This window comes from Carassius auratus, chromosome 49 (genome assembly GCF_003368295.1).
Source record: "Carassius auratus strain Wakin chromosome 49, ASM336829v1, whole genome shotgun sequence".
Classification (NCBI taxonomy): Eukaryota; Metazoa; Chordata; class Actinopteri; order Cypriniformes; family Cyprinidae; genus Carassius; species Carassius auratus.
The window spans coordinates 315,883-333,333 of record NC_039291.1 but is presented as its reverse complement, the minus strand read 5'-3'; the positions used below and the strand labels follow the sequence as shown (position 1 = coordinate 333,333).

General features: G+C 40.1%; 1 protein-coding gene across 1 annotated transcript; it reads right to left on the bottom strand.

Moving 5' to 3' along the window:
* Positions 1–2,851: 2,851 nt before the first annotated feature.
* On the bottom strand, positions 2,852–15,154 carry LOC113065925 (NXPE family member 3-like). The gene is made up of 2 exons (XM_026237460.1): positions 14,759–15,154; positions 2,852–3,224 (listed from the first exon to the last, which is right to left on the bottom strand). The coding sequence occupies exons 1-2, from the start codon at positions 15,086–15,088 to the stop codon at positions 3,027–3,029; spliced, it is 528 nt and encodes a 175-aa protein (XP_026093245.1). The 5' UTR covers positions 15,089–15,154; the 3' UTR covers positions 2,852–3,026.
* Positions 15,155–17,451: the final 2,297 nt, after the last annotated feature.

The window sequence follows — 17,451 nt, the reverse complement described above, 5'->3', positions numbered from 1 at the left end:
AACTCAGAGGGAGTGTCAGCCAAGTAAAAAAAGTCATTTGTGGATTAATGCTTATTGGAGACAAGAACCATTTCAAACAGTTAGGTGAACTGGTTCCAGAAGAACCAGTTAAATTGAATGATTCGTTCGTGAACTGGACATTACTTCACTGCAGTGTTGTGAATGCACTCACAACAGACCCAGAAAAGAGGATAATGATGAATAAAGTCTTAGTTTTTGTTATTTTTGGACCAAAATCTATTTTCGATGCTTCAACAAATTCTAACTGACCCTCCAATGTCACATGGACTACTTTATGGTTTTATTACCTTTCTAGACATGGAAAATATATCATACATCCGTTTTAAATGGAGGGACAGAAAACTCTCGGACTAAATCTAAAATATCTTAAACTGTATTCCGAAGATTAACGGAGGTCTTACGGGTTTGGAACGACATTTCATTTTTGAAACAGCCAGTTGCGAGTGTGGGAACGAATGTCCCCAGCAGTACTGAAAAGTCTTTCACTGGGCACAGAGGTTGATGGCACAAAGAAGTAGATCTTTGCCATTTTTGCCAGCAGTGGAAATCACTGCTGGTTTGTTTTCCACCACTGAAGAAGATCCTCTCTAAGAGGAATCAAACGCTCACCAAAAAAAAAAAAAATATCTCCACGTTAGCACTCGATGTGACTGACTCTGTATTGCTACGGTGCAGATCGTCCCATCCACTCCAGATTCCTGAACAGTGTTGTTTTGTGCAAACTGTCAGGCCGTGTTCCTTAGGCAGCTCAGTTGAAGTAATAGGCCTAGCAGATGTGTCTTGATCATGTCACTCCCCCAAAATGTTGCCTTGTATCTGGGCTATTCTGCTCGCTTCCCTCAATTCTATCCAGCAGAGATTTCAGCAAGCGTGTTTTCATCTGCTGGATTCCATGATCGTCTGTTTCATTGTGGACATGATGCTTCAACATCATCACAATTGGCAGGACAGCGTATATGCATGCATTTTCGCCACTTATTTCTCTAGTCAAATAATTATAACTCCTGGAAGAGTCTGAGCACCTTGAGAACATCCTCCATCAGAGTCCAACTCTGTGCATGAATATGCTGAATACCATCTGTTTTGGACACGTTGATGTTTATGGCACATTTTTGTTCTGTTAAACGATTGAACATCCTATATGTCTAATTCCATTTTGTTGACACGTCTTGGATTAAATGGTGATTTGGTCGCCCCAACTTCTGCTGTAGAGCAGAGAGTCTTGAACAGTTTTCCTGGACAGTGCGATCAGGTCAGAGACAATTTGTTGTGGATGCACAACTGGAGCGTGTGTGCAAAACAGCCAACACTTGGAACCCCTGCCTTGGACATGGCTTTCCGCATGTTTGCAGCATTGTCCCTCAAGACCAGGTGACACTTTGTTAACAGGTATGTCCCACGCTTTGATAATTTCTTGCAGTGCATCAGCAATGTTTAATGCGGTGTGCCTTCCATCGAATGCTAAACATTGAAGAATAGCACGTGTGCGCTTAAAATCAGCATCAATCCAATGTGAGGTAACACTGATGTAGGACTGTGTAGTGTACTCAAAAGTCCATACGTTTCATGTAAATGCTAAAGTATATGCTTTGGCAATGTGTTCGATTATGTGGGAAATGATGGACTCGTGCATTTCATGGATGATTTTGTCAGCAAAAAAGCGTCTGAAGGGGATTTTGTAACGTGGCTCAAGCAGATGGAGTAGCTAGTTGAATCCAGTGTCTTCCACTATGCTATAAGGCTGCAAGTCAATGGCTATAATTTTCCCAATTGCTGCATGAATGGCTTTAGCTCATGTGTGATATGAGGGCCACTGTTTGTTCGGTGTAGGCTAGCAAAGCTAGTAATGGTTATCACATGTTTTTTGGCTGTGTCTGTCTTTCCTCTGCCGTACCTGAAGTTGCCGCATTTTGACTGCTGTCTGTAGATAAATTGTTCCACCAGCTTCCATTCACTCACTCACTCACAAACACACACACACACACACATATATATGTATAATAAGGAATAACAATATACAAATTGACAATTGTAAGTATAGGTACATTACAGTAGACAGTTTTGTACTTACAGGTATACTATGTGCAAATTTGAAGTATAAACTAAGTATGTGTGTTAGATAAATAAGTGTATGAGTGGATACATAGTGTCGTGTGTTCCACAATTGTTGTCAAGTGTTCATGAGATGGATTGCCTGAGGAAAGAAACTGTTCCTATGAATGTCCGTTCTGGTGCTCATATCTCTGTAGTGTCGACCAGAAGTCAACAGTTCAAAGAGAGAGTGTGCTGGATGTGAGGGGTGCAGAGTGATTTTGCCAGCCCTTTTGCTCACTCTGGATAACTACAGTTCTTGGAGCGAAGGGAGGGTTGTACCAGTGATTCGCTCAGCAGTCCGGACTATACTCCATTGTCTTCTGAGGACAGATTTGTTAGCAGAGCTTAACTAGACAGTTATTGATGTCCAGAGGATGGATTCAGTGATGGTAGAGTATAACTGTTTCTGCAGCTCCTGTGGCAGTTTAAACAACTTATAAACAACTTGAAGTCATAGTCATGTCAGTATATGTAGGTTATCCCAGTTTTTAACTGTTGTATTAGCTTGGTACATTTAACAGTATCAGAAATAATGAAAATTGCAGTCAACTTCATACAAATGATTACATTTGTTCTTCAAAACTGAAAACTGATTGTGGTATGCTGAAAACAGTGTATAATATTATAATTTTAGTAAGTTTAAATTGTATTTACTGTAAAATTACACAAATGAATGGAAACAAACAAAACCGTTATAACATAATCACTTTATTTACAAATTAGTCTGTTAAAACAATTTAGGTTTAGCCTTTCTAATGCAATAAATTATCCATTATTCATAAGGGTATTTGTAAGCTTTTCATTCAAGTCTGTATACAAGTTTTTATGCCGTCTTATTGTTTTTATATTGCTGATGATAGCAAAGCAAGATAAATATTATTCTTTGGGGCTGTGTAATTGTAAATGATTAATCAGATAGGACAGACATATGACAGAAACAGATTGACCTCATTAGCAACGATAACAGGTCCTGGGTGAATATTTTCATGTAGATAGTGACAGGAAGTCATCTGCCATACATCTAAGTAGATTACTCCATGAACATCTCTAAACATCTCTCGCATCACTGTGTTCAGCTGCATGGTTAACCAATCACTTTGAAAAATATTCTGTAAGAACACAAATCAGAATAAAAAAACAGAACGTTTCTAGTAAATGAAGCTTCCATAAAATAAAATATAAAAGTGTATAAAGACATAGTTTGGTTGAGGTAGAATAAACATATTTAGCCTACAAATGTAAAGATCAGTAGCAAATGATACTTTCAGACCTGGAATAAGCAATGCTGGTTTGGACAAACTACATAAAGTCTGTTGTTTATACTGTATGTATTGCTACTTTGAAAATGACATCCCACTGATCAACCACATTAAAACCACTGACAGGTAAAGTGAATAACATTGACTATATTCAGGGTGTGATTTGTGAAAAAAAAAAAAAAAAAAAAAACAGGGGGGTGTTTTGAAACATTTTAATTCATAAAAATAAATCATGAGAACATGAACTAGATTACGTCATGCGCTAATTAGAATATTTATGACGTTAGTGCGTCGTATTGTATTGCCTCCCTATGCTCACATACTGCATTTTAATTCAGCCATTTAATGTAATTCTCAATAAAACTGCTTTTATTACTATATTTTAATGTTTCTGTTGTCAGACAACGGAATGAATATAAAAATGACTGAAACACAGTCCATAAGACTAACCAGCTCTCAAACATTAATCTGCACTAATGAAATTAAATACATATATGATATAGTCAGTTGTTGTGCTGTGACTGATGTCGCCTATACTTGTTTGTAAAACAGAGTTAGAAGCAACAGAATATTCTTTTTTTTTAACTGAAAGTGCTGCTCCTGTCTGCACTCGCTGAACACAGCAGATGCAGAGAGAGAGGCTCGCGCTGGGAAAGAGAGTAGTGGTGGGCGATACTGCAAAATTTGGTATCAATCCGATACCAAATACATATAGGGTCAGTATTGCTGATACCGATATCAATATGATACTTTTTACTTAAAAAAAAAAAAAAAAAAAAAAAAAAAAAACATTTGTGTAGGGGAGAGCAGTAGGTCTATGTATGTCATTATTTCTGAGGTGAATGAATGATCAATTATTTAGGCAATAGTTTTATTAATGTATTGAAGTCCACAAAATTATTAGTTATTAGGCACTGTAGAATGAATTCTTTACACCAGGGGTGCCCAACCCTGTTCCTGGTGATCGACTATCCTGCAAAGTTTGGCTCCAACCCTAATCAAACACACCTGCCTTTTAATTTTTAAGTGAGCCCGAAGACCTTGATTAGTTGCTTCAGGTGTGTTTGATTAGGATTGGAGCTAAACTTTGCAGGACAGTCGATCGCCAGGAGCAGGGTTGAGCACACCTGCTTTACAGACTTTTAAAAATAAATAAATAAAGAATAATAAACATCTCTCAATTTTTTCTGGTTTTAAAAGCAAATGAAATAAAGTTCACACAATTATTACTGAAGAACAAACAAAGAACAAATATACCTTTGCGGACTTCAATGTGCTATTAGCTTCACTCACTCTGTTCGCTGATCTTCGCCGCGTTGTGTCAGTGAGTCACATGATGAGACAACAACGAATCACGGCAGAGAAGCAGGAGGGGAGGCGTAGCAAAGTGGGCCAGGATGGGAAGCACTGCAACGTTTGCTCAGGATTGTAGAGTTAGAAGACATGAGCAAAGTATATTGAACGTAGATTAGAGATATTTAAATTCAAATATCGATTCAATTACTATTTTATCGATCCGATAACACTACCAGTGTTGCCATCGATACCATCGATATTTAGATCGATCCGCCCACCCCTAAAAGAGAGACATCGCGCTCGTGCAGCAGCACCAGAGAGTCTCAGAGACTGAATAATGATTGTCCAAAAAGTTGCTAGTCGCGGAGATATCCTCACCGGGGATAAAAATAATTAAACAGAGGCAGGGATACATTGACCAGAAAAGATCTGAGTGACTCTGAAAGGATCAGATACTGATAGACAACCGAGTCAGAGTATCTCAAAAAGTTCTTGTGGGGAGTTTGTGGTATGCATATGTCACTACCTAACATAAGTGTTTCAAGGAAGGACAAACAGTGAACTGACATCAGGGTCATGGGCACCCAAGACTCATTTCACCTTCAGCCTCTATCTGCTGAAGGTGAACCAAAAACTACTGAGAGCAGCTCTCAGTGATACAGTATGTGTAGGGTCCCCACTATAATAGCAGTGACATTCACAAATGTTTACAGAAAAAGCGGGAACCCAGTGTGCCTTTCTCTATTTCAGTTTTATAACGTGATAGAAAGTCTTAGGCCTTTTCAAGCCGAAGGGCAAACTCATCTAATCTGCGGCCTATTATGCATCAAACTAAGATCGATGTAAAGACACAAAGCACTGCCATCAAGTTAGCATTTTTTAAACATTCGCTCACTAAAAAAAATAAAATAATTTCTAATCAAGGACTTTATAACAACTAACAATCTGGATTTTATGTTTCTAAACAGAACATGGGTGGAAGACAGCTGCACTGCAACTATGGCGTTATTTTTGTGCCCTGAATCCTGAGCGAGTAATTGTACGTTTTGAGCACAGAGAACTATATTTTGCAAGCACATTACATTATATTTTGAACAGAAATTAACAATTGCAAAAAAAAAATCGTTTGAGCAAAGAAAAAACAGTGCAATAAATGTATTTGTATTTGCTATTATCCATATTAACGTGCAGTAATAACCCTTCTCACGCAGTTTACTCAGGTGCTCTCTCACAAACTTATTCTCTGCGCTCCTATCAAGTCCCTTTCTCTCTCTCTCTCTCAGCCTCTTAATTCTGTGCGCGCTCAACTCTTGACACACGACTCGCTCAATTTCCAACAGCATGCCACAATATCAACCAATCGGAAAATTAAAGGTCAATTGTGATTGACTGTTGGTCTCCAATCAAATCGCTAGTAGAATCAAAGCCCTATAATTTCCTATTTAGAATTCAATAACGAGAAATGGAAAAATGGCTTGTTTATTCGTTTTTCTGTTTAGGTTAACAAATGGAAAATGAGTTTTTGGCATTATATCTCATTTTGTCTTTTGTGGTTTACAAAATCGGTTTATGGCTTCAATATTTAATACGCACTTGTGGGCGGCGCTGAAACACTGCTTTCATCTGATTGGTCAAATCGATCATGCTTCAGCACATCTTTTCATTCTTTCAGCAGAATAAGAGTCTGAAATGTCTGAAACCACCACTCACTGTTAATTAGAATAATATTTGAAACAGATGTGGCTGGGCACATATTTCGTGCTGCTGTGACTTGCAAGTGACCCCTTTAAATTATTTCTAGGTTATAGTATTGTATGAAAATTGTCCCACTGTAAATACAGTGCAAATTGTTCTGTTTTGGCAAATCAAAATCAATAACTTGCACTATCCGCTACTTGCAACACTTGCAATCAACACAAATAGTGCGTGTTGCCAATGGAGACAAGACGCTGTGGTGGTGATTAAATTATTAAAACTAATTTATTACTATAATGTACAGGGTCCTGCAAGAAAAAGACAAGACTGGCAAATCCGTGGCCAGAACATCAGAATATGAACGCTTGCGCAAAGTCTCTCATTAAGTGTTTTCCTCCCATAGAAAAACATAAACACTTAACATGGCTTAATGTATTAAGATGCTATTAAAATATCAAATTAAATACAGTTCATTATGTTAATATATATATATATATATATATATATATATATATATATATATATATATATATATATATATATATATATATATTGTATTTGTCCTACATACCGCAAAATGTGGTATAATGGACTAAGATGATAAAAGCCAAACTCTATATGCTTCTCTACATTATTAAAATACCTAACTCATATGTAAAGGAAAGCAGGTGAGCCCAGAATAAACGCAACATGCAAAGTTTAGTTTTAAAGGGGGGGTAAAATGCTATTTCATGCATACTGAGTTTTTTACACTGTTAAAGAGTTGGATTCCCATGCTAAACATGGACAAAGTTTCAAAAATTAAGTTGTACGTTTGAAGGAGTATTTCTGTTCCAAAAATACTCCTTCTGGTTTGTCACAAGTTTCAGAAAGTTTTTTCCGAGTATGGCTCTGTGTGACGTTAGATGGAGCAGAATTTCCTTATATGGGTCCTGAGGGCACTTCTCCCGGAAGAGCGCACGCTCCCGTATAGCACAGCACTGAGAGCACAACAGACTTCACTGATCAGAGCGAGAGCGTCGCGAAATGTCACAAAAGGAGTGTGTTTTTGGTTGCCAGGGCAAGACAACCCTGCACAGATTACCTAAAGAGAAACAACATTAAGGGACCAGTGGATGGAGTTTATTTTTACAGAGCATCAACGGAGTTGTGCAAGTGTTTGTGTTTGTTCCCCTGCATTTCGAAGATGCTTGTTTTACATACAAGGCACAGTTTGACGCCGGATTTGCACATCGTTTATTTCTTAAGGATAATGCAGTCCCAACGAAAAAGGGTCACGATCGTGTGTTGGAACCGCATGCGGTGTGTAAAACGGCTTCAAATATCTCTGTGTTGTTAACTTAGCTGTCGGCGTGTAAGCACATCAAGTAAACAACATGTGATGTTGTCATCAAACTGCACGAGTAAAACTGCTTCAAATATCTCTGTGTTGTTAACTTAGCTGTCGGCGTGTAAACACATCAAGTAAACAACTGCACTTTCCACATGTACAGCTTAAAAAAAAAAAAAAAAAAAAAAAGACGACAAAGTGGAACTTAGTCATTTTCCAAAACCGCTAAGCAAATTAGTTGCTGCTGCTCTTGTTAAATTTCAGCCTCTGGATCTGATTCTGGATCATAAATATACGCTGAATCTGACTGTTAGCCATGGTTTGTTTTGGTTGGTTTTGTCCTAACGTAATGTCACAGCTTCTTCTTCTTCTTTATTGTTTATTGGCGGTTGGCAAACCAGCTTTGCACTTCTCCCGGAAGAGCGCACGCTCCCGTATAGCACAGCACTGAGAGCACAACAGACTTCACTGATCAGAGCGAGAGCGTCGCGAAATGTCACAAAAGGAGTGTGTTTTTGGTTGCCAGGGCAAGACAACCCTGCACAGATTACCTAAAGAGAAACAACATTAAGGGACCAGTGGATGGAGTTTATTTTTACAGAGCATCAACGGAGTTGTGCAAGTGTTTGTGTTTGTTCCCCTGCATTTCGAAGATGCTTGTTTTACATACAAGGCACAGTTTGACGCCGGATTTGCACATCGTTTATTTCTTAAGGATAATGCAGTCCCAACGAAAAAGGGTCACGATCGTGTGTTGGAACCGCATGCGGTGTGTAAAACGGCTTCAAATATCTCTGTGTTGTTAACTTAGCTGTCGGCGTGTAAGCACATCAAGTAAACAACATGTGATGTTGTCATCAAACTGCACGAGTAAAACTGCTTCAAATATCTCTGTGTTGTTAACTTAGCTGTCGGCGTGTAAACACATCAAGTAAACAACTGCACTTTCCACATGTACAGCTTAAAAAAAAAAAAAAAAAAAAAAAGACGACAAAGTGGAACTTAGTCATTTTCCAAAACCGCTAAGCAAATTAGTTGCTGCTGCTCTTGTTAAATTTCAGCCTCTGGATCTGATTCTGGATCATAAATATACGCTGAATCTGACTGTTAGCCATGGTTTGTTTTGGTTGGTTTTGTCCTAACGTAATGTCACAGCTTCTTCTTCTTCTTTATTGTTTATTGGCGGTTGGCAAACCAGCTTTTGGTGCATTTCCGCCACCTACTGGGATGGAGTGTGAATACCTAGGGTAATGTCACAGCTTCCAAACGCTATCAAAGCAAAAGCCTACTCGCGCTCGTGATTCTTTAGCTCCGCCCACACATCACGCCTACAGACGCTCGTGTTTTTCTGGGAAAAATCGGTACAGACTATCTTTCTCTTATGAATAAAATAAAACTAAAGACTTTTTGGAGTTATGAAGGATGCAGTACTACTCTATAGGTACTCAAGATTAACAGGATATTGAGTGAAAATGAGCATTTCACCCCCCCTTTAAGAATTTTTCCATATTGAATAAACTGTCTACGACTCGTTTATACCACTGTCTTTGTCCATTAAAGTACATTATGTGTTTTATTTATAATGATTTTCGTAAGGTTGATGCACAGGAAACTGGGGTTTTCTGTGCAGAATGACAGCTGATGAGCTAATATGATTTAAGTCTGGCTCATCAGCTTCTCTGTATATTGTTGCTGTGTTTTGTCTGTCTGTCGGATCATTGTGGTGCTCATGTCCTTTAGTTTTTTTCATGCTGTGTCTTCTGTCTCCTGTTTTCCTGTTTCGTTGTCTGTGTTGGATTAATTCTCTTGACTGTTTTCTTGGACTCTACTATTCCTCACCCATTGTAGTCCCTGTTCTGCCAAGTTTTATGTGTCTGCACCCATGACATCCTTACTCTCTTGCATTGTGTTTTGATTTTTCCTCAATAAACTGTTTAACTGTACTTTCGAATGAATCTCAAGTTGTTTTGCCTGACAGTTATATGGCACATGTAGGACTCGTAAGATACAGAACATATCCCTTTAACATAAAGTAGAATCCTCCCCCATTGTTGAATGTTTTAAAGTAGGGTCCTCTGCTTCCCAGTAACTTTACCTATCTCCCAGAACCCATTCGCGTAATATTTCGACTTTATAAGCCGTGACTTCTGGCACCAGAGAGCTACTCCAGTGAGCCTAACTTTTGCAATACTTTCCTTAACAAATGTTCCATGCATTTTGCATTGCAGCCCCGGACCTTCGTGACAGAAGAGTCCAAGGTTTCGTTTGCTCTTACCCTACTCTCTGGCGGGGCTGCCTTATGGGGGACGGCGTTTTGTGGGAGAATCAACATCCGTGTTGTGCCTCATTCCACACCCTCTCGGAAGAAATGAAACCAGTATTCGATCGAGCCGCGGCTGGCAGGGAGGCCGCTCACCAGCTCTCGGACCTCCAGCAAGGGAAAACATCGGTGGCGGATTATTCCATTCAGTTCCGCACCCTGGTGGCCGCGTGCCAGTGGAACGAGGCGGCGCAGTGGGATCGATTCCTGCATGGGCTGGCCGACCATGTTCAGAAGGAGATCTACCTCCTCAAGCTGCCTGCAACGCTTAATGGCCTTATCGACCTGGCCCTCCTTGTGGACACTCGGATTAATCGCCTGGGTAGACAAGCCAGTCCTATAAGCCATTACGTCTCTCTGGAAAGGGGCCGCACGGGTTGAGAGAACATGGTTGGTCCCGTCTACGATCACGAACCCATGCAGGTGGGTAGAGCTCGGCTTTCACGGAGGGAGAGAGACCGGCGGAGGTCCCAAGGACTATGTTTATATTGCGGTGGCTCGGAGCATTCCATCCATTCATGCCTGGTAAAAGAGCCAGCCCGGTAGTAAGTTTGAGGCTACTATCGGGTGGGATCTCCGCCGTGAAGTCCTCAACCACATCTTCGAATCTCCTTCCGGTGAAACTACGCTGGGAGAACCACACTCACGACTGTCACGCCCTTCTGGACTCTGGGGCCGAAGGTAATTTCATTGACTCTCTCCTTGCACATCACTTGAACATTCCTGTCCTTCCTGTGTCTCATCCCATCCATGTCACCGCACTCAATGGCCAGTAACTGCCACACGTCACTCACTACACTAATCCCATAACTCTGCTCACCTCAGGCAACAACAGTGAAACCATATCCTTTTACCTCATGGACCCCCCTGTCGCTCCCATTGTTTTAGGTCACCCCTGGTTAATCAAACATAATCCACGAGTGGATTGGGGTTCCAACACAGTCACCTTGTGGAGTGAAAGTTGTCATGAGTCTTGTCTGGTTTCTGCTTGTCCTGTTGTGCCTGTTTCTGTCTTTCAGAAGGAGACCATGGTGTTATCAAACGTGCCCGTAGAATACTTGGACCTGAAGGGGGTGTTCATTAAGTCCCATGCTGCTTATCTTCCTCCACATCGACCCTTTGACTGTCCTATAGATTTAGTTCCAGGTAAGTCTCCGCCTAAAAGCAAGCTTTACTCTCTATTCTGGAGAGAATACATATATATATATATATTTTTTGTGGGTAAGAAGGATGGTTCTCTGCGACCTTGTATTGACTACCGAGAGCTGAACAACATCATGATAAAGAACACCTCACCATTACCGTTGATGTCTTCAGCTTTCGAGAGGTTACAGGGAGCATCCATATTCATAAATTTGGATTTACGTAAAACTTATTATTTGGTCCGCATCAGAAAGGGGGATGAATGGATAACCGCCTTTAACACCCCTAGAGAGAAATTTGAATATTTGGTGATGCCGTTCGGGCTCACCAACTCGCCAGGGGTTTTCCAAGCACTTGTTAATGACGTGTTGAGAGACATCGTAGATCAGTTTATATATGTTTACCAGGATGACATACTGATTTTTTCTTCATATCTCCAGGAACATGTGCAACATGTCAGACGAGTGCTCCAGAGATTACTTGAGAATGGGCTTTTTGTCAAGGTGGAGAAATGCGTATTCCATGCACAGTCTGTTCCCTTCCTAGGGTATATCGTCTCGTCCGAGGGAATACGTATGGATTCTGACAAAGTTAAGGCTGTGATAGATTGGCCATCTCCAGATTCCCGTAAGGCCCCTTCAGCGGTTTCTGGGATTCGCCAATTTTTATCGACGTTTCATTCGTAATTTCAGCAACTAGTCTCACCTCTGAAGGCCTTGACCTCCCCCAGTACTCCGTTCATTTGGTCGGATGCAGCCGAGACTGCATTTACCAACCTCAAGAGCCGCTTAATTTCGGCTCCCATCCTTGTAGCCCCTGATCCAACATGGCCGTTCGTGGTGGAGGTCGACGCATCAGAGGTGGGGGTAGGAGCAGTTCTTTCCCAACGTGCTTCCTAGGACGATAAGATGCATCCCTGCACGATTTTCTCACATCATTTATCTCCTGCTGAACACAATTATGACATTGGTAACAGAGAATTGTTGGCTGTCAAATAAGATTTATAGGAGTGGCATCACAGTTTGGAAGGGTCAGGGGTACCTTTCATTGTTTGGATCAATCACAAGAATCTAGAGTACATTAGAACTGCCAAAAGACTCAATTCCAGGCAGGCTCGGTGGACACTTTTTTCCGGTCATTTTGATTTTACTCTGTCGTACCGCCCGGGTTCCAAAAATGTCAAACCCGATTCTTTGTCACGTCTCTTTGATCCTTCCGCCCGCCCGGTGACTTCAGAGTGTATTTTACCTGAGAAAATAGTCATCTCAGCATTCGTATGGGAAGGTCAAGACGGCCTTAGAAGGGGTAACGCCTCCACCCGATTGCCCACCGAATCGTTTATTTGTGCCGGAGGAGTAATGAGGTTATTCAGTGGGGTCACTGCTCTAACGTTGCTTGTCATCCAGGGATAAGCCGAACCAAGGGTTTAGTTAAACAAAGATTCTGGTGGACACTTATGGCTTGCAGCGTCCACAATTTTGTTTTGGCTTGCTCAGTTTGCGCCAGTTTGACCCTGGTCACATATCACGCTAGCCGGTAGACGTAGTTTCTGACAGGGGATCCCAATTCATATTCAAATTTTGGAAGGAATTTTGTAAATTGCTAGGAGCGATGGTTAGTCTGTCTATGGGCAGTTTGAGCGAGCCAACCAAGATTTAGAGAAAACGTTGCGATGTTTAGTCTCCAAAAATCCTTCTTCCTGGAGACAACAACTCTCTATGGTGGAATACGCTCACAATTGTGTCAGCCACGGGCCTCTCTCCATTTCAGTGCAGCTTAGGTTACCAGCCACCAGCTTTTCCTAGTCTGGAGTCTGAAGTCGCGGTCCCCTCCGCTCACGCATTTGTCCAGAAGTGCCACCGCACCTGGACCAGAGCCTGCGAGACTCTGCTCCAGATAAGGGAGTGCACTAAGGCCAAGGCCGATCGCCACCGGTCAAAGTCTACCGTTTACGTCGTGGGTCAAAAAGTGTGGCTTTCTACTAACAATATTCCTATCCGTTCCATTTCTAACAAATTAGCTCCCAAATTCATTGGCCTGTGTACTTTCACCAAGATCTTTAGTCCGGTGACAATCCGCCTGATTCTACCTCCAGCGTACAGGATAATACATCCTGCCTTCCATGTGTCCAAAATTAAACCTGTGATTTATTCACATATTAATCCGCCTACCCCCGGTTCCCCCGCCGCAGTGTCTCATAGATGGGGAACCGACTTATTCAGTGAATCGTATTCTGGACTCGAGACGGAGGGGACGAGGATTCAAGTACTTGGTGGACTGGGAAGGTTACGGTCCGTAGGAGAGGAGTTGGGTACATACTGTATCACTCCCTTATTGATGATTACAATCAGCAGGTAGGCCCTTCAGGGAACTCCAGGAGGCGTTCTTGGGGGGGTGGTACTTTCCGTGATCTCTGGGTTTTGCACTTTGTGGGTGAAGTCTGTGTGTTACGCGTCAGCATTGATTAGTTTGTGGGCGTCTCCGTTAATTGTCATCAGCAACAGCTATCACTCATACTTCACACATCGCCACCATCCTGGACTGTGTATTCCTCCCTTCATCATATTTGTGTCTCAGTATTGTCATGTTTCATTGTCTCCGTTAAATTGTGTTTACCTTGAACTTGTTTCATGCCACTCCTTCACCCAGTCATTACAGTAACGAGTATAGCCATGGTTCTCTAAGAAGGTGAACGAAACACTGCGTCTCATTGCCATGCTTCAGGCCAGCCTGCAAACATCTACTTCAGACAAAAAAAGTTGATGATGTTTACTATATATGCCCTCTATTACTCACGAATGCAACAGAAGTGATGTCATGGACTGTCATCGGCCAATAAGATTATTGCACTTAAGTCATGTGCTCTGGACACCAGTCACACTGATAGTGTTCCCAAAAGCATCAGCAACAAAGTCTTGTTCCCTTTCTCAGCAGACCTTGGTTGCAGACGTAACCAAATATATTTGGTAGCATGAGCAGGACCTACACTAGGCAGATAGTTTTAGGATCTGGTTTCACAGACAGGGCTTAAGCCAGGACCAAGCCTTAGTTAAAAGTTAGTTAAAAACTTCAAATTTGTGCATCTTGAGACAGAACAATGGACATTACATATTTTAAGACATGTCAGAGCAAGATATTTTCAGACGAGACAGCTCAAACACACATTTTAGTCGGGGACTAGCTTTAAGCCATGTCTGTGAAACTGGGTTTTAATACTAATAGTTGATCAGTGTGGATCTCAGTACACATCACATGATATACCTCTCCTATCACAAAAGAACCAATAACTATTTTACTTATATCAGAATGGTCAAGGAAATAATTGGTAATCATTATTCATGATTTATACTTCATTGTTTTGCTTCAGAAGACCTGTAAAATAGCACTTGAGTCATATGGACTACTTTGAATATGATTTTATGGCCCTTTTATGATCCCTTTCCATGATCACTAGCAACAGTGTTCCTAGACTTTTAGTATACACTTAAAGACAGAAGACCAAATTTGCCATATTTTCTTGTTAACCATAAATATTATCATAAGGAAACAAGGTAGAAAATGATTTGGAAACAAAGTAGGATGGGAAGTGACCAAGTATACCTTTCGTCCTGCAGTGTTTCCAGACTTGATGATGACAGTAGTCTGTGGTGCACGGCTCAGCAACGCAACAACAGACTGACGGATTTTGGCCACTTCATGGATGTAAAATGTTATTGGGTGGAAAACCCGATGGGCAAAGATAGTGAAGACAACAACTGCATGAGGATCACCAGCTATTTCATTAATATCATTGGCAATATGATGCAGGTCAGTAATGAGCATTTTATAAAATCGCAAAGGAACACCATGTGGCTTCCAGTGAACAATTATATTATTTTTCATCTCCACTGCCATCAGGGGTCCACCTGTACGAGGAGTGTGGAGATCCATTCTTGTTAAGCCTAATAAAGACAAGAAAAACTTACATTAGACTTATAACAGCCACAAGAAGTACAGAGCCTATATAGAAAATCACCATCCCCTTTAAGAGAAGCGTTGTCATAAAGCCTGAAATCAAAAACCCATTCCAAAAGAGCAACGCAATGGCTTTAGATGGCCACTGAAGAACATTCAACTTGCTAAGTCATATTCAAATAGAAATCTATGGATGGACTTAAAGAGAGCAGTTCACTGCAGTTCAACATGAATTTAACTGAACTTGAGCATTTTTTGACAACTGTTGCTTTTTCTTTCATTACTTTGATGTTGTAAGCCAGTACATTTTTTATTTTGCAATGAGTTTTGATTTCAGAAAGACTTCAGAACACTTCAGAACACACACACAAACACACAAAGAAACGAAAAAAATTACAAATGTATCAAAGGTCTTTGAGCATATAAAAGTTTGTTGTGATCAGAGAAAGTTTGGAACAAAATGAGGTTGAATAAGTGATGACAGAATTTACTTTTTTGGTGAACAGTATCTTTTTGAGTGACACTGAAATACATACATGTCTTAATTAAATTACATTAGATGCAAAATATCAAACCAAGTAGCTTCTGCAAACAAATGCTGCATAAGCTTTTCTCAGAATAAATTTTTATAAGCCATTTTTGTAATAGCATTTTGCAAATTTAAAAGCTAAAGAAAGTCTTTTTGATGTTTTGCTTGAACAGAGTGCCACATAGTTTGATATTTTCATCTAATACCAAGACATACTAATACATGATTAATTTTCCACATACTTTGTGGCGCCTCTGTATGTCAATACCTTGTTTATTGTTATTTTTAGACATTCATGCAAAGAAGTCTCATAAAATAATAAAGACAACAAAGTCATATCATTGGATAACTTGCCTGGCACATTTCTTTCTAAATACTCAAACCACTGCCTTGTGGTGGAGTCTCCCAACAAGTAGATAATTTTGTTTTTAAGACAATTTCCCATTTGGGGGGAATTGAACTGTTGAGTGTTGCATATAAAAGACTTCCAAACATCTTTCAAATAGAACCCAGCTGGAACCGGTGTTTTCAAGCCAGATCTGCATCTCTCCATTGTGCCTAAAGCAAAGAAACATTTACCTGAAAAGACTGTCAATGCAAATTCTTCATTCAATTGTAACATTACATTATAGATGTCAGTCCTTTTTCCTTTTTGGAAAAAATAAAAATAAAATGTCATTAAATAAAATACTAATAAAGAGAAAGCAGAAGACTGTGTATTAAAATTAGAATTTGGTTAGATGTTTGGTTTATAGTGTAAGTTTATGGCTTGAATATTTAATTTACTGAAACACTGCCAATGTGTGCATGATAATATTTAACATTAAGATGAATAAGCAAAATATGCCAGAAAAGTTTTAATATCACACACTTGAGCAAATAAAATACTCAAGCAGAGATGCGTTTATTGAATTATAATAATAAAAAAAGAATACATGTTAATACATTTTCCATATGTTAACAAACCATTGCCTGCAGTGTTGGGAAGGACATTTAAGTTGATTTTGTCTCCAGAAATAGCAACATTTGTTAATTTCCTGTGAAGAAATTGTAATAATTTTTTTTTTTTCTAGAAATTTTTCTAGTTTAATTTTTTTTTTCTGAATTACATATGAACACTTTCAAACTTACTTTGTAAAAAGTTGATTCTCAAATGCATTTAAAGGGCTTTTAAAACCTCCCATTGAGTGATGAACCAGTTTGTCACAGGAAAGTTTCTTCGGTCTCTCACACTGCCACACCGTCCCCATTTTTATATCCTCATACTCACAGCAGCAGTTGCCTTTACTCCAACTTCCATCTCCACCCCACTTAAGATTGCATTCTACTACTTCACTGATCCTGGTGTTTTCGGGGCCTGGACCTTCAAAGTGGCCATTATAGTGGCTGCGTGGGAATGAAGACTCTCTGTATTTTTTAAGAATCTGTACAACCTCGCTGGAGTGCTCAAGACGTACAAAAACTTGTGCCTGACCTTCCCAGGGCACGAGAAGAACAACAGAGTACGTTCCATTACGATGATCCAGAACCTCCCCATACACACTCGCCTTTAAGAAGAATGGAATAGGTCAAGTGTACTGCAGTACTGCAGAAAACTAATGTACAGTATGCTGGTAAAGTAAGCTAACAAACATAAACATATGCCATATTAACAAAACTGTATCATAAAAATAAGCACACCTTTAGGTTTGAATGGAAAAGCTTTGCTTTGAAAAAATCTCCTCCGTATCTTTTCATGTTGTTGTTGTGGTCTCTGGCTGTGATAATAATGGAGATGTTATCTCCCACTTTGTAACTGTTTTTGAGTCCC